This window comes from Strix aluco, chromosome 3 (assembly GCF_031877795.1).
Source record: "Strix aluco isolate bStrAlu1 chromosome 3, bStrAlu1.hap1, whole genome shotgun sequence".
Lineage (NCBI taxonomy): Eukaryota > Metazoa > Chordata > Aves > Strigiformes > Strigidae > Strix > Strix aluco.
In genome coordinates, this window is record NC_133933.1 from 35,716,271 (window position 1) to 35,740,516 (window position 24,246).

General features: G+C 36.4%; 1 protein-coding gene across 3 annotated transcripts in view; it reads right to left on the bottom strand.

The window, feature by feature from the left end:
* BABAM2 (BRISC and BRCA1 A complex member 2) overlaps nucleotides 1-24,246 on the bottom strand; it is a 178,704-nt gene that overhangs the window by 36,436 nt on the left and 118,022 nt on the right. For all 3 annotated transcript variants that reach the window (XM_074818096.1, XM_074818094.1, XM_074818095.1), the window contains 3 exons: nucleotides 6,263-6,362; nucleotides 4,249-4,319; nucleotides 2,640-2,722 (listed from right to left, as the gene is read on the bottom strand). In XM_074818096.1, the coding sequence (XP_074674197.1) occupies nucleotides 2,640-2,722; nucleotides 4,249-4,319; nucleotides 6,263-6,362 (254 nt within the window). The remainder of the gene's footprint in view (nucleotides 1-2,639; nucleotides 2,723-4,248; nucleotides 4,320-6,262; nucleotides 6,363-24,246) is intronic.

A 24,246-nucleotide genomic window follows, 5' to 3' on the forward strand; every position in this document is an offset into this window, starting at 1 on the left:
AGGAACAAGAATATGAAGAAATATCTATCTCCAAAAGCTAATCATAGCTGGTTTATAAAAGAGAAAGAAATCAGCAGTATTTTGAAGTTTACTTACAAAGCTTCATACTGAGACTTACTCATAAACAGTATCAATATCAAAAGCACTAAGCCTGATTAACGATTTCCTCTTCCATGTGGATGCATGAACTTCTCTGAATGTTTATTTCTTCTGTCATATATTTGAAAGCACTTGATCAATTTTTAGAACTAAACCACTAAAGCAACAGTTCCTTTGACTGCTCTTTGATCTAATATAATAACTTCAGCAGTTACATTAATCCAATGATTAGGTTTGCAATTAGGTAGCTCTTCAGTGTTTTAAGGTAGAGTGGGTAGACATTGCTCTTTATTCTATAACTACTGCACAAGTAATTTTTTTTTTAGCCAGGGAAATTGTTCTGAGCTTATTGGGCTTTGGCAATCCAGAACTACATTCCCACTTCTCTCCTCATATCTTTATTTCAGTTTACTCAATAAAACAATTCTGAGTAATTTCACTGTACTTCTAATGTGTTTTGCTTCCTAGTTTCCAAACAAATTTGTAACTTTGAAAGCAAAGAGTTGCAAAAAAGCCCCCGAATTATTTTTGAAATCTCTGAATGCATCTTTTAAAGGAAATACAACTCACGTTAGGGTTTATACCACTCACAATCTCAATTAAAGCTAAAATCTTTACCAAAAAGAAGATGTCAGTAAAATTTACTACGGTTCCTTTAATTTGATTTGCCATGGTACTTGCTGTATACTGACCTATTTATTCTCCTCTGAAATCTTTATCTACATACTATAGTAAATATATAAAGTAGAACATTTTTCAACTTACGGTTATCTCTCCCAGACATTTTATTAGATGCTTGCTAAATATTCAACCATAATATACATAGTTATGTCAGTGGTTAAGAGATGAAAGCCTACATTACTTCACTCAGGAAATGAAGTGCAGGTTTCGGTCCTTTCATTGCAATATCCTTCAGTGCATGGAACATAAATGTTTTTGCAGTGGATTGTTCAACAAGCGGGTTATGCAATGGCTTACACAGCTAAGCCACTATATGATTTCTAAGGCCACAGGGTTAATACATAGTGATAAACTATTCAGTTATAATTGCAGCTTTCATGCCAGTTAAATTAAGCACTGTGACTATTACCTAGTTAAAACATACTCTGTTATTTAACAGAAATTCAAATTTTGATTCCCCTGAAATCTCAGTGCTTCAACACCTATGAAGTTATATTGTCCCACAGCAAAAATCAAATCCACAGGAATTTTAACACCGATTAAATTAAGCAAAACATATTGGGGAGTAAGAAAGGTAGGAAATCTTCAAGAAGTTTGTACATGAAGAAGCAACATCTCATAGAAGACAATCGCCCAGTGACCAATTCTCAATTGTAGCTGAAGAGTAAGTAAAGATGTAGTAAGGACAATTTTTCAAAAAATATCAGCTTTATTTCTTTTCTTCCACAATGTAAATCATACTAATATGATGGAAGTTTTTTAATTTCAAGTTTGAGTTTTCTAGACCGCTTATGGTCATTACTGTCTGGAAGTCTTAGGTGATAAAAAGAAAGGGATCAGTGAGATGATCCCAATACCATGGAGGGCGAAGGACTCTCTGAACAATGGCAATCCCCACTTCTTGCTTTAAAAACTCTGGGACAAATTTCTATGATGTCATTAAGACATCATTAGTTTCCCACATGAAAAGCTAGCCCACAATCAAAAATGATGTAATCTGAAATATTCCAGTGCTAGAGTGTTAACAAACACCGATGTTGCAGCTGCCCAGATTGCACTGTAATTATTTTAAACAAAAACGAGTAGGGTAACAATCAAAAATAACAGATAATAAGACTGAACTTCCCCAGACCAAAATACCTTTGATACCTCTGAATTTTACCTTACCATATGGAAAAATAATTGCTACATAAGTTAACACGTATAAGGCAGTAACAAAACCACACTTACTAATTTCTACATGAAGTAACTTCTATATATTTATTTAATTAAGAATGTCTTTTTGAAGGTAATACAATCCTGGTTTAAAAATTTCAAATGACAGCAAATCTAGCTACGTACTGTAGCAAACTGTTAGACAGTTTTGCCTACACACTTTCAGTCTAGGAATAACTTCTGGCTCCTAACGACAGTGTAGTATTATTTCTCATTCAATAGGTTTTTCCTACACTGAAGTGTCTTTACTATCACTATCAATGCATTAATTCCTGACAGTTACAGAAGATTTTAGGTATTCCCAGGTTATATATAGCATTGGTCCTTATTATTGACACTTTTGAAAGGATGACTTTGAACTATGAACTCAATCTTGATTTAAATTACCAGAAAAACTTCCCAGAATGCTTTTGGTGTTCTGTGAAGCAGGCAGTACGCTATTGATGTGGATCCTCTCCCCTTCTCCAAATACAATCAGGATTTTATGTTTTCAGAGTGTCATGGTCACATCAAAAATACATATATTAAGCACCGGATAAAAATAGCTAAAACTTTTAAATTGTTTCCTGTAATTGTATTTTTCCCTTCTGAACTTGTATCTTCAAGAGGATAGACATTTATGCCCGAGGCAGAGTGTTACTCACTGTGAACAAGGAAGCAAAAATCTTTCCACATCAGCAACAGAGTAAGCTTTGTGAAGCCTTCTGCATCATATTCCACCACACCACTATCAACAAAAAAAATACAATTTTTACCTACCATTCATTCTAATACTGAATGATAAATATGTAAATTCTGTATTACAGTGATTATTTTTTTTGCTTGTTTGTTCAGAAACTTCCAATATTTGCTTTATTTATTAACAGTTACAATTTTCTAGATAAATGAAAATTAGATTAAACTTTTAATCTTAATGATCTTTTTATTTATGCTTTCGTATTGGGAGTTTCTTACCTGAAGAAAGACCACATTCAGTTTACATAAATACACTTTAGAATGAAAGGAGACCTGCTAATGAATCTGCAGTACTAAATTGATAAAAACTGTATACATACAAATTCCCTGTATGTTACTCTGATTAAGATATTTATTAACTCTGTAGTAAGTGACAGGGTAAAATTGAAAAGGCGCAGTCTGAGAAGAATTTAACTTTGAAAATTCAAAACAGTATATATACAAAAAAGCAAAGAATGAGACCATACAAAAAGTTAAATATATAAGAGTTGTTCGGTAAACAGATTGAAAGTTTTGACTCTCAGGAGTCAACATTCTCTAAAAGTCTCAAGCAGTATCAGGACTCAGGAACCACTTCGCAAGTGAAATAAAATCATGGGCACACCTGGGCCATTTCTAGACTGTGGTTTTCTCAGAAGAAAAATAAATATCTTGTTTTGATAAGGATTGAGCTTGCATGGACTCTCTTATCTATTTATATGTTCAGTTCAAGTCATTATTCCTTATCTGTAGTTGTATAAAATTTGGGTGCATGCTAGAAGCCACCTGTCTTCCTATTGTCACTTGAGAGACCTGAGATTTGAAGGGCTCCCGAATATCCATGCCATTTGGCATCACCACTTGGAAGCAGAAACCCCCTCCTCACAGTGAGGTAAAGCACTACTGGTCAGGCAATTGCTGTCGCATTGGCTCCTGGACTCCTGCTCAAGTCAGGATTTAGGTGGGAAACCAAAGTGGCTACCCTTCACAGTGCCAAGGCACACCTGATTAGTTGATTTGTGAAGCTGATGTGTCATCATGCCAGGCCATGGACCTTTGGAATTCAACACAACCCAAGAGCCCCTTCTCTTGAGAGACAAGATACTACTTGGTGGTGGGAGCAGCTTGTCTCCCAGTCCTGCCTTTATGCCAAGCAGTGGTTTCTGGCTCCTGCAAGGCTTGGAACCATACCCACCTTCCTATCCTCCCACCTCAGTCATTGCCTATTACTGTAAGACCCCTCCAGTCATTTATTCAGAGATAAGCACATTTCTTTCACATGAGGAGAAAATCCCTACTGTCCTTTTCCCATAATCAGCTATTTTCTACCAAAATCAGATCAGCAACTGGCATAGAAGTGAAGTAACACTGAACTTCATTCCAGTATCGCTACAGAGAGACAATCTATACATGCGATTCTGTGAAAAATGACCAGATTTCATCTTATCCAGTGGACAGCAGTCACACAACCAAAGACTATATGCAGAAAACACACTTTTCCCCATGCTACAGAAAATAATGCATCAAAAGAAAACTTACGTTCCAAAGTGACTCAGGAAAGCTGCAATATACTCTCTTCTCTTATGGTATCCCTGAATAACATATTGTACCTTAAAAAAGAAAGACAGAAACAAATCCAGAGCTATAAAAACATAAAAAAGCCAGTGCTCCCTATTTGTCATATATTCCTCATTAAGGAAGACTGATGTTTGACATGGTAATTGTTCTGAATCCTACATTTAGCTTTCATGATTTCCCTAAAGAATCCTAAAATGCCTCTAAAACAGTGGATCTTGCACACCGAAAATCTTGAAAAGAAATCTCTTCACTCACTTCTGAGTGAAACTTTCACAATACATTGAAATGCTGTTTAACTGCACAAGATAGAGTGAAGAAAAGAAATGCACGACCTTGCCTTGATGAAATTTGAGCAGGAAGCTGCGATAGGCAAATCATAATTACCTGAACTGACAGTTGGTTAAGTGTCAAAATAATATTCTGGTTATAAAAGGAAAGAAAAAAAAAATTTCACAACTGATCTTGGATGTTTTCTGAAGACTGCACCTCCAACAAAATCTTCTTAACAGTAATCTCTCTCAGTGGTTTCATGCTGACTCAGGGAGACACCTACTCAACTGCGAGCATCAATTTCTGAGGCATTCTGGGTTTTGAAAGGCTTCCATCCTGGCACAGAGAAAATCCAACAATGCTAAACTTGGAAGACTTAAGGCAAAATCCTCCTTGCACCATGTATGTTTTCTTATTGATTTGAATGGGATTACTTAGCAGAACAGTGTGAACAGGGTTTGACCCATAACAGAAACAGCGCACGTGTTGTCAGGCTGCAAGAGCATCTGGTTTACAACTGGTTACTTCAAGACTTACAGTATGGTTCCATATGTGAATCCCTTTGCCTTCCAGAATGAAAACTAACATTTTAAAAACCATTTTTTCCCCACTGAACATGAAAAGAACAGGAAGAGTATTTTTCTTGGCTATGGTAATACTAGAATTCCTTGGCTGGCAAATGCTTTCCTAAATTTTTTGAAAAAGCCTTGATATAATCATTGCTGAGAGATATCTTGTACCCCTCAAAGATAAATTCTATTTATAAGTTTACTTCATAAAAAACTATGATTATTTTGAAGGCTTTGTGTAGGATCTGAAGTGTTATTTTGGAAAAACATATGATAAGTTTGCTTAAGTGACTTTGTTTAAGAAAGGATAAAAACAGTCCTGTGTACTTGTAGATTTTAAAAACAGAAAGTAATTTTAACAGAGAACCACAACAAAACCAACTCTAAAGATAGATTCCAATATAATTATGGAAACACATTTTGAAAAACTTTTTCTAAAAGATAAAATTATTTTCCTCATTTGGACAACTGAAGGTAAAAATAACATACAAATACAAAGAGGAGATCTGTAACAGGCAGATTCCTAGATGTCGGCCCCTAAGCTTTCTTTTGAAAATTACACTTAAATGGAGAAGCTTTCAAAATACTGCACTCACTCTTTTTTGTTTAAACAGTAAGCTAACCAGAACACAACCTTTTCATCAACCTTAAGTAGCTATTACTGTATAAACATCCAAATAGACTGCTGATTCAGTTCATTTGGATGAAACATGTGAGAAGAAAATCACTGAAAATACTGAAAACCTACAACGATGACTACAGTATGAAAACTTCCAGCTAGAAAAATAACATGCAAACTACACAATTGTATTTACTAGTAAAATAGTTTGCTGCAATGTAGAGTTGTATGATACAATAAATTTTATCCTAAATCCTAACATGTCACACACACTAAGAAAAATCCACTCCAGGCTCTGATCCCAAACACTCTTGTTTGCCTAAAAGAGTCATTATATTCAATGCCCTGCTTAGGTGCTCAACTCTTACCAAGAAGGTATTTGTGTAGTTCACAAGTATGCCCTGCTTCAACTACCTGGCAGAAGAAAAGCTATGTCTATAGAAATGCTATAGCATATTACTGCAATACAGTACAGCACATAAGGGAAAGGAAAATTGAGTGCTCTTTACTAACTTACCTTGTTTGTTAGCAGCTGGCATACTTGGGGTACATAGTCGATAAGACAACCTCCACCAGGAAAGGCTGGGATGTGAAGGGCAGATGATCCTCCAAGCGCACTAGAAATAGATGTTAATTTAACAGTACATTACACGTACAGTCCCTGGGATTTGAAAGTGCTTTCTACACTGTCCTCTTTACCTGTGCTTAAAGTCAAAGGGCCATGATGAGGAAGTGTTTTTTATGCTGTGGTGATATAAAAAATATTGAATGGTACCATTTGTAAAAACAGGTTATACCATGACCCAATATAAATAAACTACTTTAATCAAGGGTATCACTAACTCAAAACATTCTCTCAGGAAATAGCTTTTTCATTGTAAACAGTTCTGTTTCTTAGCCCTCATCAGTAAGATGCAGAGAACTGTAGTTAAGATACCTTGTTATTGTGGGAAGAGAGGACTCTGAGTCTTGAATTATTCAAAAACTCACCTTCAGTCAAACCAGCTAAGACCAAGCAAAATAATTTGGACTGAGGAGTAAGAGATGGCCAGATGCATGTCAGCCATGCCATCTACTCCAGTTTTGGGCCTCTCAGTACAACACAGATGTTAATCTACTAGATCAAGGTGGCAGTGGGCCATAAGATTATTATGTACACAATGTAAGGGGGGGATGCTGAAAGAAATGGGTTTGTTCAGTCTTCAGAGAACACCGGGGGGGTGGGGGATATTGAAGAGGGGAGTTGAAGGCATATTGTTATGGAAGGTATATTGATGCCTTCAATTATCTAATGGAAAAATATAGAGAAGATGGAGACAGAGCCTTCTCGGAAGTGCACAGTGACGGGATGAAAGGCAATATAGACATGTTGCAACAAAGGAAGTTCTGGTTAGCTATTAGGAAAAACGTTTTCACAATGAAAGCAATAAAATACTGGAAGACAGGCCCAGAGGGGCTGGGGAATCTCCATCCTTGGAGGTGCTCAAAGCCCAGCAGAACAACTGCCATGAGCACGCTGATCTAAGCTGGCGCTGCTCTGAGGAGGGGTTTGGCCAGATAACCTCCAGAGATTCTCTCTAGTCTACATTGTTTTGTGATTATATTCCCCGATTCTATGGTTTTGTTAATTCCCAGAAGGAAATCATACAAACAAAGATATTAACTTTGTCCATGCACAGACTGGAAATCTGAATGGTAAGAATCCACAGAAATATAATAGCTTCAGAGATATATTTAGGCACCTTAATCAACTGCCTTTATCACAGGATGGAAGACAAACATGCCCGCTATTGTCGAGGATAATGGCTTTGTTGGTGTGGAAGGATCTAGCACTTTTTATTTAAACCAGGTTGTTTAAGGCAACAACCAGCTGAAGTCCACGCTACTTTCTTTTAGCAGTACTGACCTAAATCTTTCTTGGTCTTTTACCAATCAAAAGGGATATAAATTTGCATTACACGCTTTTCACTAAACATCCAGAACCTTGTTGGGTACAATTAAAAAGTTTCAAAAGCTAAGTTACTTTGTGGCCTCCTGTTTATATGCCGTTTCCACGAAAGATTAGAATGGCTAGAAAGAAGGTTCTTCTCTGACAAATAAGGCTCTTACTCTCTAAAGGGACGTGCCCTTCTATTTTCCTCAGTACTTGATAAGATATCACTTTGGTAGGTATAAAGGTCTATGGTTGTACATCCCTTTGAAGGAACAGAGCCTACATAAATCAAAAAAACCCAAATTCATAATGAGGTATATGGAAATCTGCTACTCAGGCAAAACAGTCTGGGTTCAGCAGACTGTTCACCACATGGAACAGTTCTGCAGGTCTGGATTTTGCATATGCAATGATGAAAAAAAAAAAAAAGCCTTGAGTACACTACAGCTACATAAAAAAACAAACAAACTTTTCCAGCAGAAGTAAGACTTGAACAGTATTTTTTTTTTTTTTTAAACAGAACTCTCTTTCCTTGCTGCCACCCCCTTACTAAAATTACGCAAATGGGAATGTAATTTTGCTACTTGCGGATGCTAAAAACAGTGAAGCGTGACTATTAGAATATTACTAAGTTGGAACATTTCTGAAACAGTAGTTTGCTCTTAGGAAACTGAAAGTATACTGGGTCCATCAGTCTTTAATGTTAGAGAATAAAAGATTTGTCCCTCCTGGTATGTTACAAGTGGGTTGTGAACCTTACTTTAAGACCCTGGCTTTCAGTTTATTAAACTCCTTAAAGGCTTATGTAAATATATCCCTAAAAGCCTCCAATCTCATACACAGAGCAAATGGTACTGTCCGTTTTGCATCCTGCCTTGCCTCATTTGCAACCAAGTCCAAGCATCAAGATACCACTGGAGACGCTCAGATGACTACAACAGGAATTACAGGCTCCTCTCTCAGTTACAAGAGTAGGCATTAAATTAGGAGCAACGTCTAACAGATTTCACATGCAAAAAAGCTTCCACTCCTATATCATCAGCTTACAATACATCTTCCAGACTGAATTATTATGATTTGTGAATAAGGGCTTCCCATTTTACCTGTATCCATCTTTTGAAAGTAGTCAATCCATAAGAACTTGTTGACATAAATGGGAGTTCAACCCTTCTCAAATGAAAAACAGACTGCTACAAGGTGTGGTTTCTGAGAAAGAGGTCCCTCCACAGAAAGAAGGCTGGAATTTCTAGTATAATTATCCTCTGAAAACAGAATAAAGCTGTACAATATGTAATTTATGTTCTGTAGAAATAATTATGGGCAGGGAAAATTAAGAGTGGACAGGCATCTTTGTTCCCTCTACTGGGTCAGAGAATCTGCTTATTAAATATTTTAATAAAATACTGCATTTGCACAGGACCTTGCCTCTGACCATCTCAAAACTTTCTATAAACATTCAGCAATTAAAGTTCATCTGCCTTATGAAACTGATATTTATCTTTTATTTTTAAACATGCAAGGAAGCTATTGCTCAGTGATTTGACTGTGCTGTACTATGCCTCTGTCATGCCAAAGGAACATACTTGCAGTACCTCACAACCATGAGACAGGGCAAGAGGCTATAATTCCTTTGACCCTATAATAAACCCGCAGCTGAAGAAAGAGTGACTTACTCAACGTAATATAAGAAGCACCTGTAAAAGGTGCAAGGAAATATGTAAAATGGAGAAAACTAGACAAGGGAATTTCAGCATGCAGCTCAGTATCTAATGTTGCTTTTTGATGTCCCTCAAAGCCCAGTCCAAAAGAAAAGATATAGAAAAAGAAAAATGCCAGAACAAATCTTCTATAGTCAAAGAAATTCTATTTGTCAAGAGATTCCATCAGTGCAAGCTGAAGATTCCTGCATGTCAGACCTGCTTTCCAGATAGCCAAGCTCTTGAAGAACAGATCTTACTTCTGTGATTAAGCTTTCCTTCTTGGTATCACTGTTATACACTCCTCATAAATAAAACACATTTTTATACCCAGGAATAAGAACAACTGTAACATCACACTATCAAGTCTGGTGACATTCATTGTATCAAGACGACAAAAACAAACGAACAAACAAACACCCATCAAGAAAGATGATGGGGAAGCTATTTTGTTTTTAAACACAGACAAATTATTTAATATTGCTACCCTACATTTCCACAGTAAGTCCAGTTTCAGCACAACCAACTGAATTGTGTTTGATTTTTACACAATTTTTTTCCAGTAACCTGCTACTTTTTAAAGGTTAAAATTCTATGATGAATTATAGAAAGCCACTATCAGAATAATTCACAAAGCAACAATCTTAGTGAATGTTATTTCATTAAGACTGGTACCGGATGAAAATAAATACATGGTAGATCTACCTATCTATGAGGTAAGATTGCATGAACACGTTGGAACACAGAGACAAAGATCTGTTGGACTCGGCATTTTATTCACTTGCTGTTACTCTAAATCTACTCAGCTCTGCAAACCAATTTCATATGCCTCATTTTAAGATGGACCAGAGACTCCTTTGCAGCAAGTTCCTGCCTTCCTGGGTTTCCAGGACACAATGCAGTTCTGATCCACGATCTGTGAATTAAAACTGGATTTTGTGAAGGATTCAATACTGAATTCAACAAGAGCAGCAGTCAGCCTGTATTAATAGCAGTTTTGTTCTGTGACACACTGAAATACAAGTGCAGAGAGCGTAGCTGGAGTGTGTTTACATTTCTGCTGTTGACTGGTGCATTCCAAGTGACTTGCTCTGTCTGTCTTTCAATGGATCTATTTATTCAGGCCTGCATACAAAATGCAAAATTCCTTCCCATTTCTTAATAGCTTATAATTACATTAAAATGTCTTTCTCAAGAAATGATCCTTTAAAAAAAAAAAAAAAAGCCATAGCATTAATTCACAGGTTTACAGAAGTGACTGTTTTTGTTCTTATTTATGTGTAAAAAATCACTTATTTCCCCTTCCTTAAAAACAACACTTCACTAGACAAGAAGGGTGCTCCCAAGTCCCAAGCTCAGAAGCCTGGGTGGTTTGGCAAGGCACACTTACAGGCACAAAGAAAATGCTCCTACTCCCATCCCTACCCTACTTACTTCCATACAACTCTCCTCATGTTCTCTTGGGCCTGCCTAGGTCCCCTGAACTCCTTGCATTCTCCCCACCTCCTCCCTGCAACCCATTTTGCTCCCCCCTTTCTCCAAGCAGAAAAAAGGTTTCTCTAGATTGCTGGGAAACTTTTGAGCTAAGTCTGAAAAATGAGGATTATTTCAGACTACTCCCTAAATCTTGCAGAGTCCCACAAGAATAAAAATATCGCCGTTCATAAAGTTATGTGCTAACACAGGTTATGGTACTACAGTTAAGCACCTGTACACATGTAATACTGCCTTTATATTTTGCTCTCTCTCACTCTATTTTGCCTTTATGTGGTACCATTCCCCACCTCCAAAACTGCATAAGCTTTCTTCTGAAAGAAGTATCACAAAGAAATGAACATCTAAGGAAAAGTTTCAGGCTCTTAAAAGGAGGTACTTTGCACAATGGCAGTTATTTTTGCTCCAAGGGAGGAAGGAGTGAAAAAAGCGTATTTGGGAAGGAGGTCCAGCACTGGAAGAAGAATCATTCTTATCCCTGAACACAGTGTGAACATAGCATTAAAGAGCTTCATACCAAAGAAAGTAGTTCATAATACCAATTGCACTCAACAGTGTTCCTAATCCAATGTATTCTTTCTGCAAAACCCACATAAAATAGGGAAATGACAATTTCTATGATTGTGAACAATACAGTTGAAGGTTTGTCTAGCTTTGAAAATGTAAATAAAGAATCTTTCCTCTCCAAGGAAAGACTTTATACCAGTTTAAAATAACTAAGAGCTTTTCTCTCAGCGTGGCCAATGTTAAAACATGTTCGAATCTATGTACTAGTGATGGAAAGTAGACTTTAGACTTTATAGACTATAGCCCTTGCTTTTACCAGGATACACCCTTCTTAACTCTCTAAGTTTTCACCTGCCTTATTTTGAAACTGAAGCATGTTGCAGATCTACACAAGCATTTAAAGGGTTTATTACTCATGATGGCTATAAGCAAGAGTAGCCTGAAGCATGTGGAAAGAAATTCCCTTCTTTTTGCTCTTTTTTCCTCTTTTGAGACTCATGTTATGGGCTTTGATCTTCTTCCCTGTTCTCCTTCTCCTTTGTTGCTGAAGTAAATGGTTGACTTTTTTTTTTTTTCTTTTGCAGTTTCATCACTTTAGTACATTACACCATTTGGCACAGGAGACACAAGGAACCACATCAAATAAAAGCACGTGACCACAAAAGCTGCCTTACAAACCATGATCCCAGATTTGCTGTCAGTTTACCATTTTTCAGACTGGCTCAACCATAACCAAATCCTCCCTATCACACAAACAAAACGGTGCTTGGCAGAAGCCTTGGGATATTGCTTCGATCAGCAATACGGAGCTTAACAGTAAAATAACAGAACATTACTCTTGTTACAGAAAAATTGGTCAGTCTAGGTTTGTGATAGTGTTTTCTCCCCTTTCTAGTAATATTCCATTTAAAGCAAACATAATTAACATATTGCTTGTCCACTCAAATCTACTACAAGGTAAAGTGTGTCCAAAAAAAGTTTCCAGTTTTTTACTTGTAATTATTTCTGCTTCAACATTGGTAAAATGGAAATGTATGTTTTCAGCTAATATATATAATCTGAGGTATCTACATTGTTGAGTGTACAGAAAAAAAAAATACAGTCACAAATAGACCTAGAAGGAAAACTATGCCAAATCTACTTATTTGGAGGAACAATTCTGGTCAAACTCAGACTAAAAATCTGGCCACTAGAGCTGAAAGGATAATACCATCTTTTTTTCCTTGACCTACTAGAGATTCAGAGTAAATACCTCTGAGCTCCTCCTGACTAGTGACTGGAAAAAAATATGAAATAATCACTGTAAAAAGCAAACACTAAACCCCAAATGTATTTTAGTTTCACAGACTGCGCAGAAAACTGCAAGTCAGACTTGCTGAGCTTTATTTGCAGCTCTTCTGCTGACTTCATATGTTCTAGCAAATTATTGCAACCAGTCTGCTTCTCTGCTTGCCCACCTATAACATCCAGATGCTTATACTGAAGTACACTGAAGTTTAATAACATTCATAGAATAGTATAAAAGCTGGGGGATGAAGTCAACTGTCAGCGCTAATGAATACTGCTTTGTTTGGGTTATTCCAATTTCTGTATTCTGCTGCAGGTAAAATTATCAAAAAAAAAGCAGTTTTCTATAATGTATTTCCAATTTTAGACAAAGTAGCTATACCAAGGAAAGATTTACATTAACTGAAGAGATTCTGGGTTCTAGCAGACTTTGACCTAACAGACTTATACACAAACTATAGCTTGGGTGATCCAGTATTGAAAGATTTATGGGGACAGGAGCTCTGTCCCCAGGATTCTAGTCCTCCTCAAGGAAGAAAAATCCAAGAAGCACAAGATGAATAGATAGCCAACCCTATAATTAAATTATAATACATTTCTTTTCTTCCCTTCCCTGGCCAGACTCAGAGCTAGAAGGAGAAAGAACAGATACTCTTGCAGTATAAAGCTTTTCTTACTGCTACTTGACAGTATAAAAGTCTGAAAATGCTAGTATTTCCTCTGTATTGGATAAATCAGGACTGAAGGGGTATTTTCTTTGCTTAATGGGTCTTTATATGCAGAAAGGTTCTGCATAAAAGAGACTGAGAGATTTCCAACCTGGGCTGCCAGTGATAGAAAAGGAAGCTCTCCACTGTACTCAGACCTTGCATTCTCTGAAGAAACAAAACCATGTGAGCGTAACATTCATTACCCAGCACTTCATGTTACACAGCGGTAGCATGCGGTACGCAAGCACTCTGCCTACAACAGTCATCACAATGCTTTCTTGTCTGGATAAGGGGACCCACTTTTAAAAACTGATCTGTAGCTTACAACAGACAGCCTAGGCAGGCAGGCAGCCCAGCAGAACCTGGGACCTCCATCATACCTCAAGGTACAAACTTCAGGAAAAGTCCAAGCAAGTGCAACAGAAATTATCAGCAAGGCTGCCATGTGTGCAGCGGTTTAAAATACAGGTTAGCTTAACTGGTGTCAACAATATCACTATAAAACATTGCACAGTACAGAAGTTTTGGTCACTTACTCATTCTGACAATATAAAACCAAAGTAAAAAGTATAAAAGCAATATATTTCAAACTGATTCAAAGTATTAAAAAACCCCTTATGCTTAAAATACAGAACTATTTTTCATAATACAGTACGAACAGGTTCAAAAAGAGAATACAAAAAGTTCCACATGCTATAAAGAGTATGATTCTCTAAGGCTCAACAATTCTGACAGATGTTGCTTTTGAGTTGCAACTTACTACCTTTAAGTCCTCCTCAGTTCTTCTGCAAAAAACTCCAATAGCAACATGTATGGCAAATGTAATATGCTCAGTCATTTGGGCAAATAATAATGTGAATCCATAACAAAACACATAAGAACTGAATTTAGAGACACTTTTTATAATCTCAAAAATGTAGTTTGGGTCGTGTCCCCCCCCCGTATGTATTAGTTACTAATATTAATTATCCATCAGCGCAGTATTATTTAAGGAAAACAGTTATAAGAAGACCTGAAGAAGTTGCTAGATGCCTCACAGTTTAAACAGGAGGCCATGGCTCCTGTCCCAAAGAACTTTTGCAGTCCAGTATTTCACACTATACAACACAGTGAGGAACTGAAAAGCAGGGACTGAACGACAGGGGAGGAAGAGAATGGGTTGCAGCAAGGACACTTACAATGAAGAAATATGTATTTCCAAAGCATTTTGCTTATTTCTTAAAGGAATCTTGGCAGCAAATTAAGAGAAATCTGAGTGAGAAGTGAAGGAAAGTCAAAAAATAGTTTCACAGAGATTTAAATGCAATGAGGAAAGAACAAGCCAAAATAACCCCAAATGACCAGAAAAAGTTGTAGGAAAGAAACCTAGACAAATGGAGCAGCAGCAAACATCACTGAACAAAAAAGGTAGATAAGCAACATGGGCAGACAAGGAAAGAATGAGAACACTGTGAAATCTTATTTTGTTTTTACTTGCAAAGAAGTTAAAAAAGCAGTAAGTCAAGATTAAAGAAATGGTTTAAGATGCCAGGAGAAAGACCACGTAGCCTAACCTACTGACATTGTCTTCTGTATAGATCTCAGGAAGAAGTGCAAGTGTGAAAGAGGCTGGATACTTGTCACAACTAAGGCAGAACAAGATTTTGACTGAAAAAGAGAGTGAACTGTAACCTAATTGCAACACTTTTTCATCCTGCACTGATCTGAGATGCCAACATAAAACTGGGAACTTGTTTAAAATGATACATTATCCCCATTTCCCCATTTCTCCTCCACATGAACTGTGAAGGATGGAAAGTTGAGTCTGCGATCTGAAAATTTACTTTTCAACTTCCTGTTCTTCAGAAACATGCTTTTAATGGCATTACTTGTTTTGCTTATATATTTATAACCACCCTAACTATGAATATATTGAGGGTCTTCTAAGTAGCAAGTAAAGTAATACTGGGCATTGGCTCTTCTACTGCAAGTGAAAAATATATTGATTTGAAGTGCTGTCTCAAAGAAACTAAAAATGTGTTACATGTAGCATGAAGATAGGAGCTGGAAATTACAAACTTGTGCATAAACAAGAAAAAGACGACTAGAGTGCTGGTACACTGTGAGCAGTAATATCCTCTGAAACAGTAGGACTCAATAAATTAGTGAAAGAATCGAGGATTTATTTATGGTGAAGATTGCTGGAAATTCCTCTGCACTGAAGCCTGTGTGGTATGGTACACAGTGCTTGTCACCATTTAAGATACTGATCTGCTCTTTTATAATCCACTCTGCTTTAGTGATGGAGATCCCAAACAATCTCATCGTACAGAATATTTATCACAAATCCATGTGAATCTTCTCTTATCATCTGTCCATAAAGTGGGTAACATAAATAACTGTTCCAAGATGGTATCAGTTATATTTACAAATGTATGTCCTATATACCTATAATTTCTTATCAATCTTCTGACATTCATTCAATAACATCCAGTTTACTATATTATGACTGTTCACATGGCAGGTAATTTTCTAGTACTTGTACTAAGCCCAGCTAAGCAGCAATGACTTTATCATGAAGCAGAAAAATGAGTCTCAAAAAACTGTACGACTCCATCACTTTCCTGCCTGCTGTTTTCACCTTTTTCTGAAGAACAACAGTCATTTTCTATAACTTGCAGCCTTTTATGTTTTATGATTGCACTTGCTTACATTGTTCCTTATTTTATTTATGTTCCCTAATCTACTAGTCAAATTACAGTAATTATCTTTTATTGTTAATCTTTTCCTGATATTGCTTAATGCCTAACACTTCCAGTGACATAGTCATTTTGTAAGCATGCTATTTTTTGCCTCTGTGCTAAAATAGTGCTGTGGTGCAGACTTCTCCCACATAATCAAATTTTTTCCCTTCTCCTTAGGCCAGACAGTAATCCTCATTTGTGGATCTCTTCTATCTGGAGAAACATTTTATGTAAGAGACATCCTGTCCCCTGCATCATCAGCATCACATTTGATTAGCTTACATGAAGAATGAGAAATGCAGAGTACTGAAGGGATAGAAAACTTGCAAAAAAATTTCAGAAATGAAATGAGAGCAACATGCTGGAAAACCTCTGGATATGAAGTTGAGCATTTGGGTCATTGATAAGAATGCCCGAGGGAGGCAGAAAGTTAGAGGAGAAAAATGTTTTTCTTTCATACATCTGGCTTCTGACACTGATTTCCATGTGTACACAGCATGATTAAGGGGCATTCTTGCTCAGATCTTGAAATTGGCTTTATCTTATGTTCACAAACGATGTGGAATGCTACAAGTCTGGTCTGGTGCTCCCACTAAATGCTCCAAGAGGCCTAGTGAGCTCAGGTTTTATGTAAGCCAAATACGTTCACATGTGGACGCAAGGCAAGAAGAACATAAGCTTTCCGTGTAAACACAGCCACTGTGGTTTGACAAGCTAATAAGAACCATATTAAACCTTTACTCATTTAACAAGATGATACGAATCTGCTCAGATGGTTTTTTACAGCCCCTTTTAGAATCTTTACCACAGGCATTTGGGTAAGTGTGTTTTGTTCCTACGAACATAAATAATTCAATATTCATTGTAATATATTCTCTTCAAAACAGAGAGAAGCAGAGCTATGCATCATATCGCACAAAGGCAGCCCTTGCTAAGTGAGAAGACTGGGAATAATTCTCAGAAGAAAACATTGGCACTTTCAAACCCTTATTTGCATCAGAGATAACAAAAGTTCCTTCTGTAACAAGGCAGACACAGGTCTACTTCTAAAACAAAAAATGAAAGGCAGAAAATAAAACCACAGGTCTTCATTGTACTAAAATCAAAGCAGAGACCCCATAGATGCACAAGGAACTGGAAATTTCATAATTTGCAACTCAGAGCAGTGCTTAGTTGGTCAAAAAGTGAATACAAGCATTCCCAGGATTTTGTTTTCACTGATGCTTGGATTTTGTTCACGGAGCAGTTTCATTACAGCATGTGCTGCAAGACAAAGACTGGAGCAAAAATCCTTTTCACAAAGATTCTATGGTTCTCTGATTCCCCTTTTCCCAGAAGAGATTATGAATGCATATACTGCACATAGAGACATCAGTCAGGCCTGAATCAAATGTACACACTTGCATCCCATAAACCTCCTTCAATGCAGGCCCTCTTTCCCTTAGGAACTGCAAATACTTACATGGTCACTGAAAGGCGAAAATTCCAACTTTACGTTAGTATACCTTATCACTTTTCAAGGCTTTCATTAATATTACTTAATGTTTAAGGGCTTGAGTGCATCTGCAAGTTGAGTGCTTAGATAATGGAGTGGCCAAAATGGTATCTGCAAATAGATGTATTTACAAATAAATATTAAATGCTTTGACAAACTAGTCTTCTTAGCTGAAGAATGACATTTTCAGAAAGCTTGTCAGCTTTTAAATCATTTACATTCTGTCTTTTAATAAGACTGAAGATACTAGGATTTTACATCTAGAATAGCTTCCTGAATTAAGTCTTTTCTTTCTGGAAATTATATTAAGGCTCTTGAGTCCTATAGAGTGTTAAAAAAAAAAAAAAAAAAAGGAAAAAAAAGAAAATACACTGCCTCAAGCACTAATCAGAATTTTCAATAAGAATAATTAAAGAATGGATTAAAATATGAAATAGCATGAATTCTTTCCTGCTCCCTTGCTCTTAAAATATTAGTAAGCAATTTCTCTCTTTGCTTTCTTTCTCAACTAGTTCCTCTCTCTATCTCTTCAAAAATCAAAAGCACCAACTAAGTTTTGTATCTGGTACTAAATGCAGCACCTATGACAGTGTAAAACCAATACTGCTATGAATACACTCTAAAAGGATAACTAAAAAAGGTTAAAATAAGTAATTGAATGAGGGACATTCAATGAACTAAAATTAAAATTCACAAGAGATGAGAACTACTTCAAAGAAACCTTTCTGTCAATGGTGGCTTATTTGCAAGCCAAAGATCTACCACTGGTCAACAGAGACGTATTTACCAAGATAAACTGTGTTCATGCTTTGTTTGCTCCAACTTTCTGACATCTGTTATTATTATTATTAGTTATGTTGAGACTTCTAGATTATAGGTTGATAATCACTCAATCTGATGAAGACTATGATGTCTTGCCAGTATTTGTATGTGTTTTTTTATAAAGCTCTTCCATAGAGGAATACGGTTTTCTCCTTTTTTTAAAAAACTTCTGTATTGTATGCAATGATCTCCCAAAAATATCAGCTTTTAATTGACTTGACATTTAAATGAACTCTAACAGAACTCTTCCTTCATTCAATTCACTTCAACAGTTTAGCAACTTTTCACTCATACAATATATGGGACAAAATTTTTTATTTATTGAATCGTAAGTGGAGTGGCTGCTAACACTGTCCTATGTGTGCCCATGATTAGGAAACTGTTATAATTATCTTGTACGTCTAAATAACAGAATGTGGTTTTAATACTTAATATAATTTAACGTACCAACAGGTTGCAGAAAAAGAATTTATGCCCAAGGTGAAAATATTCTAATTTTTGGCTGAGAATGTTTTTATTCTAATTGCATTTAACTGTTTCTATCAGCAATAAATATTAGTACTCTCTTGGAATCTTCTGTGTTATCCATGCCTATGCTTGCATATCCTGTACTTTTATTTCTTTCATGTTCTTTAAAATTTGATTTCTTGAAAGTCTTTAAGAAAGAGGCTATGCTACCAAACAGTTTGATTTTCCTCACCACCTCCATCCCTGTCACTGAATGACACAACTGGCAACCTCCAACTTGCATGATGAACTTTTCCAAAGCTGTGTTAATGCCATTTGATAAATCACTATAACTACAAAACAAGCTACAATAATATATTTATATTGTACAAACTAAAATTGATTGTTTCCTCTTCAAGATCTTTTCTTCACACGTTCATGCTTATAGTTTATGATCTTCCACTTTAATGTCAAGTCACTACACTGCACTGGAAGCCACAAATTCTGTGTTTTAACCCAATTCTGACAACAGTTTCTGGGGTAAATTAAGAGGAAACAGCCATAGCCATTCTTTCCCAGTCTTTGCAGACTAGGGAAATACATAGAGGACTTACACTTTCAGAGTTTGTGCTAAAAAAACCCCCAAACAACACCTGACCTCTGCAAAGCACTTGCAAAATGAAAAACGCCTTACAAATGGGAACACCCCATACTTTAACTCAGAAGGCTACACCTCTTCATGATATAACTTATAAGTAATGTTTGCTATTTCCTTGGGATAATCCAGTGCAAATCTGACATTCTTCTTTAAGCCAGAAAAGAGACATGGCTAAGAGTGACAGGGAAGACGTGGAGCATCAGAAGATTATATAAAAAATAAAAGCATTGAAGTAGTACTACATGCTTTGTTAAAATACCTTTCACCCTAAGGATGTAAAGTGTTTTAACAATACATAATACAATTTATGTATAGTGCAGATACTACTTCAAATCATACACAATCCATAATACAATTTATGTCAGGGAATGAATACTATTATATGCTAATAAAAGCAAAGTAGAACTCACGACTACTTCAGAAGTTGAGTATGACCAGAATTTCTAAAGGAGGTCCTCAGTATCTTTCAAAGTGAAGTTTACTATTGAGTCTTTTCAGTTCATGTGAAATTATTCTTTTCATCAGCTAATAACGTCACAGTGTCAACAAACTCCCTTGGATACTAGCTGCTAAGGCAGGTTTCTCATTTTCTCACTTTACTAAATTTAAAGACAACATTGCACACTGTCTACACTATCTATCTGTAATTGCAGAAGCGCATGATTTTGGACCTAGACAACTTTGCAAGCTTTTTTTTATTGTGAAGCTTTGTCACTCACAAAAGTTATTTTTGAATTGACTAAAGAATGTAAAAAATGAAACCTTCAGTATTATTTAAATCTATAAACAGTATTTTAGAATTCTAGTTTACCTGCAAACCCTGGGGCAGGAATAGCTCATTCAGGGCTTCTACATGCTTAGGTTATTATTTTGTTGTGAAGACTGGAGTTCTCAGAAATCATACGCTCTTTGCTTTTTCTTCTGTTTCCTGTCTTCAACATACAGGCCATCATTGGATGTTTTTAAGTGAATTATAATGAATGCATTAGCTTATGAAGATTTTAGGTCTGCTACAAAGTTGGAGTAAAAAAGAAAAAAACAAACTGACCCTACAAGAACAAACAAATACAGTTCTGAACTTAATTCCTGTATATAGCCCCTGTTCATTTTGGCTTCTGTCTTCCAAATGCCTGGAGGTCTTAACCTTTAATAAATACTACTATAGTTAGTGCTTCTTTAGCTATTGGTCAATTTTAATTTTTCTTAAAAATTGCAGGGGTTACACTGACACCAGAGAAATCTTACTCACGTCCCTCTTTCAGATTTTCCATCTTTCACTAAGAACTCACAGTGACAATGCAGTTATACATGCCCAATTTAACTTCAGATTAAGAATAAGCCATAGGGTTTAAAAAAAGCAGCTGTTTTGTAATGCAAACGAGGGAATGATATATTTGATCCTCTTTTAGTTAGGTAAATTCTTAACCACCTTGGTTTAAAATAAAAATGTGCTTAGAACCATAGGATTTGGATCTATGTACCTAATAATATGGTTTTCATGCTGAAAAAGAAAGCAATAGCAGGATGGGGTCTTAAAAAAAAAAAATCTAATTCTGACTTCAGGATGGACAGCAAATCCAAGAATTGCTCTCATTTTGTCTTTTTCTTTAAATAGACTGGATCGAACTTGGCATTTGTATATACTGGATACAATGTACTATAAACAGATTTCATTATTATAACCTTGAACAGGTAAATCCTTATCTGAACGCCTATTTGAATTTGGTGATAAAATGAGGTATTGACTTTAACCCATATAACCACCTGCATCTGTATGAACCTCATACACGTTTGTATACAAAATGCATAATAGTAAGTCAAATAACAGTTTTCTTTTTCCAAAAACCCCAAAAGAGTCACGATTTCAAAGTTTTAGTTCCCACATCAATAGAAATTTGGTCCTCCTCTGCACATGTGCTGTAACAACACAATGTTACCAATGTTAATGTCAGACCAATATATGGACATGACCTACTAAAGCTTGATTAGTTACTTCTTTATATTGCGTGAGTTTTATGTGTGTAAACATCAGCTACAACATTCTAGGGATGTAATCTCTGTGTGTCATTTATTCCTGGATACCCACCAGTCAATGTTTACCTAACTGTATTTGCTTATATCGGGACTATTCACAGCATAAATAACATGGAAGTTCACGGGTAGCATAGTAACAAAGTTTGGCTTCCAATGGACTTCTACACTGCATCACACTGACTTTTTAACTGAGTTGTGTTAAAGCCACAGCACAGTATGAGTTCACTCCTTATTAAACATCAGAGAAACCACACAGGAAAGATGTCCTAAATGCCTTTGCCAAAGAAAAGCTTCAAACGGTGTTCATGCCTTGTAAGACATCAGAGAATACATTCAGGATACAAATCTTGACTGAAGAGAGAGGTTTTTTTCTGATGTTTAATAAGGCACAAATTCTGTCTGAATCACTTCCTAGGATTAGAATATTCGTAATTTATTTCTTCCATATTGACTCTATTCACAGAATACGCAGGGGCTTCATCCTTTCCTTCAGGTGGCAGTAACAGAATCAGCCTCTTCTGAGTGGTTATATTCATGAAACTACAGGAACTTTGTATTTTCAAGACTTCTACCCTGCTGCCAAATTTTTCTGAAATTGGCAAGCAGGCTCAAAAAAAGTTTGTAGGGCAGAAATGACAGATACCTGTATGCACAGACAACGTGATCATACTAATTTTATAGGAAAGAAAATCAATTTTCTTAGGAAGCCAGGTTAAAAAATAACCAGGGTTTCCTACCACATGAAGTATCTAAGGAAGAATTACAATTCCACTGAAGTCCTTGGCAGAGCTTACCAGTGGGAACAGAGCCAAGATGTCATCCTCAGCCTATGCAGAAAACTGCAGCAACCGAAAAAACACCCACAAAACCATCCCCTGTTGATTAACCTGAAAGCTTAAATAAAAAAAAGTGAAAAACAACTGATAAAATTCACATTGCACATGCAATTCAGAGAGATGAACAGTTTTTCTTTAGATGCTTCCTGAATAAGAACAAGCATAGGAAACTTCATTCCATTAAGTAAATCATTTGTCAAAACCACTGTTGCAAGAGCTTCTACAAATGCCTTCTTAACCACAACCCCAGGACTGCTAATGTAATACTAATAATCTAGTTTCTTTACCATTAGGGCATACAGGTGCATACTCAATAAGTTCATATAAAGTTCTGTAAACCTGAGGTGCCAGAGGAGGGTATAACTCAACGCTATCACAGAAAAAAATACTGATGCCTCTGAGGGAGAGAAAACTGAACTGGTAAGACAAATCTGCTAGTCCTAAGGAAGCTGCAAAACAGTACTCATTTGAAGTAGTTATCTCATATGGAAAACCTCAGTCCACAACTAAAAAATTTCTAAATAAAAGAAACAAAAGAAAAATATTTATAATGGAAAAGATGAGGCAATTTCCAACTGCAGCAAATTTCAAAGATCCTTAGCTCTCCCAGCTTCCAGCTTTACTGGAAAGCAGGAGTTGCTTAATACCACTGAAAATATCTGACAAACTCCTTTTAGTCTAAGTTTAGAGATATGACCTTTTTTTTCCCCAAAGCTCCACAGCAGGAATCTATTAGTCTTTATAGTTCAGTTTTGGACATGTAATGTATTTATGAATCTCTTCTTGGGCAGTACCCACAGTATAAAATTTAAAAGTGTCCATCAGCCAGTTTTACTTTTTTTTTTTTTTTTTTTTGAGCAGGGAGTTTGTAGTCAAGAAAAAGCTCTGGGGTTTTCTGTTAGTTTCACAGTAAGTTTACTAATCTTGCTCTGTGGGTGGGAAAAGAAGGTGAATGAATCAACACAGGGAAAAGAATGGTCAACATACCAGAAGGCAATGAAAACCTGCCTATGTTAACCAGGTACAGCAGAAAATATGGAAGTTTTATCACCATTTCTTAAGTTAGGAAAGGTTTTTATACTCTGCCCATCTCCTACAGTTTGAATTTAAAAAAATAATACAAAATGCATGTGTCAGGGAAGATCCTGTTTTTCCAGAAACCAGTTCTCCTCATGTATTATCTAAGCCCAATGCTATCTAAAAAACATCGTACAAACAAAGGGCTACTGGTACACGTCCTTGCTGTTCATGTTTCTTCCACCAGTCGACTTTTCAGAAAACTCTGAGCAGATTTTTCTGTTCTTATACAATAAAAGAAAAGGGAAAAGAAACAGGAACCTGCTCTCAGAGAGTTTTGTCTAGCAAGATTTTCCAGTAAAAGCTACTCACTGTTTGATTTGCTACTGATTTACTGTAAAACGATTGCCTGTTACGTAACGATAGTTAGTTCTTGCAGGACAAAACCCCTCCAGCATAAAGCAGAAATGCTGCTGTTCATATGTATTTGAACTATTAAAACAATCCTCTAGACTTTACAGAATCACAGAATCATCTAGGTTGGAAAAGACCTTGAAGATCATCTAGTCCAACCATCAACCTAACACTGACAGCTCCCAACTACACCATATCCCTCAGCGCTATGTCAGCCTGACTCTTAAACACCTCCAGGGATGGGGACTCCACCACTGCCCTGGGCAAACCATTCCAACGCCTAACAACCTGTTCTGTAAAGAAATACTTCCTAATATCCAGTCTAAACCTTCCCTGGTGCAGCTTGAGGCCATTCCCTCTCGTCCTATTGCTTGTTACTTCATTAAAGAGACTCATCCCCACCTCTCTGCAACCTCCTTTCAGGTAG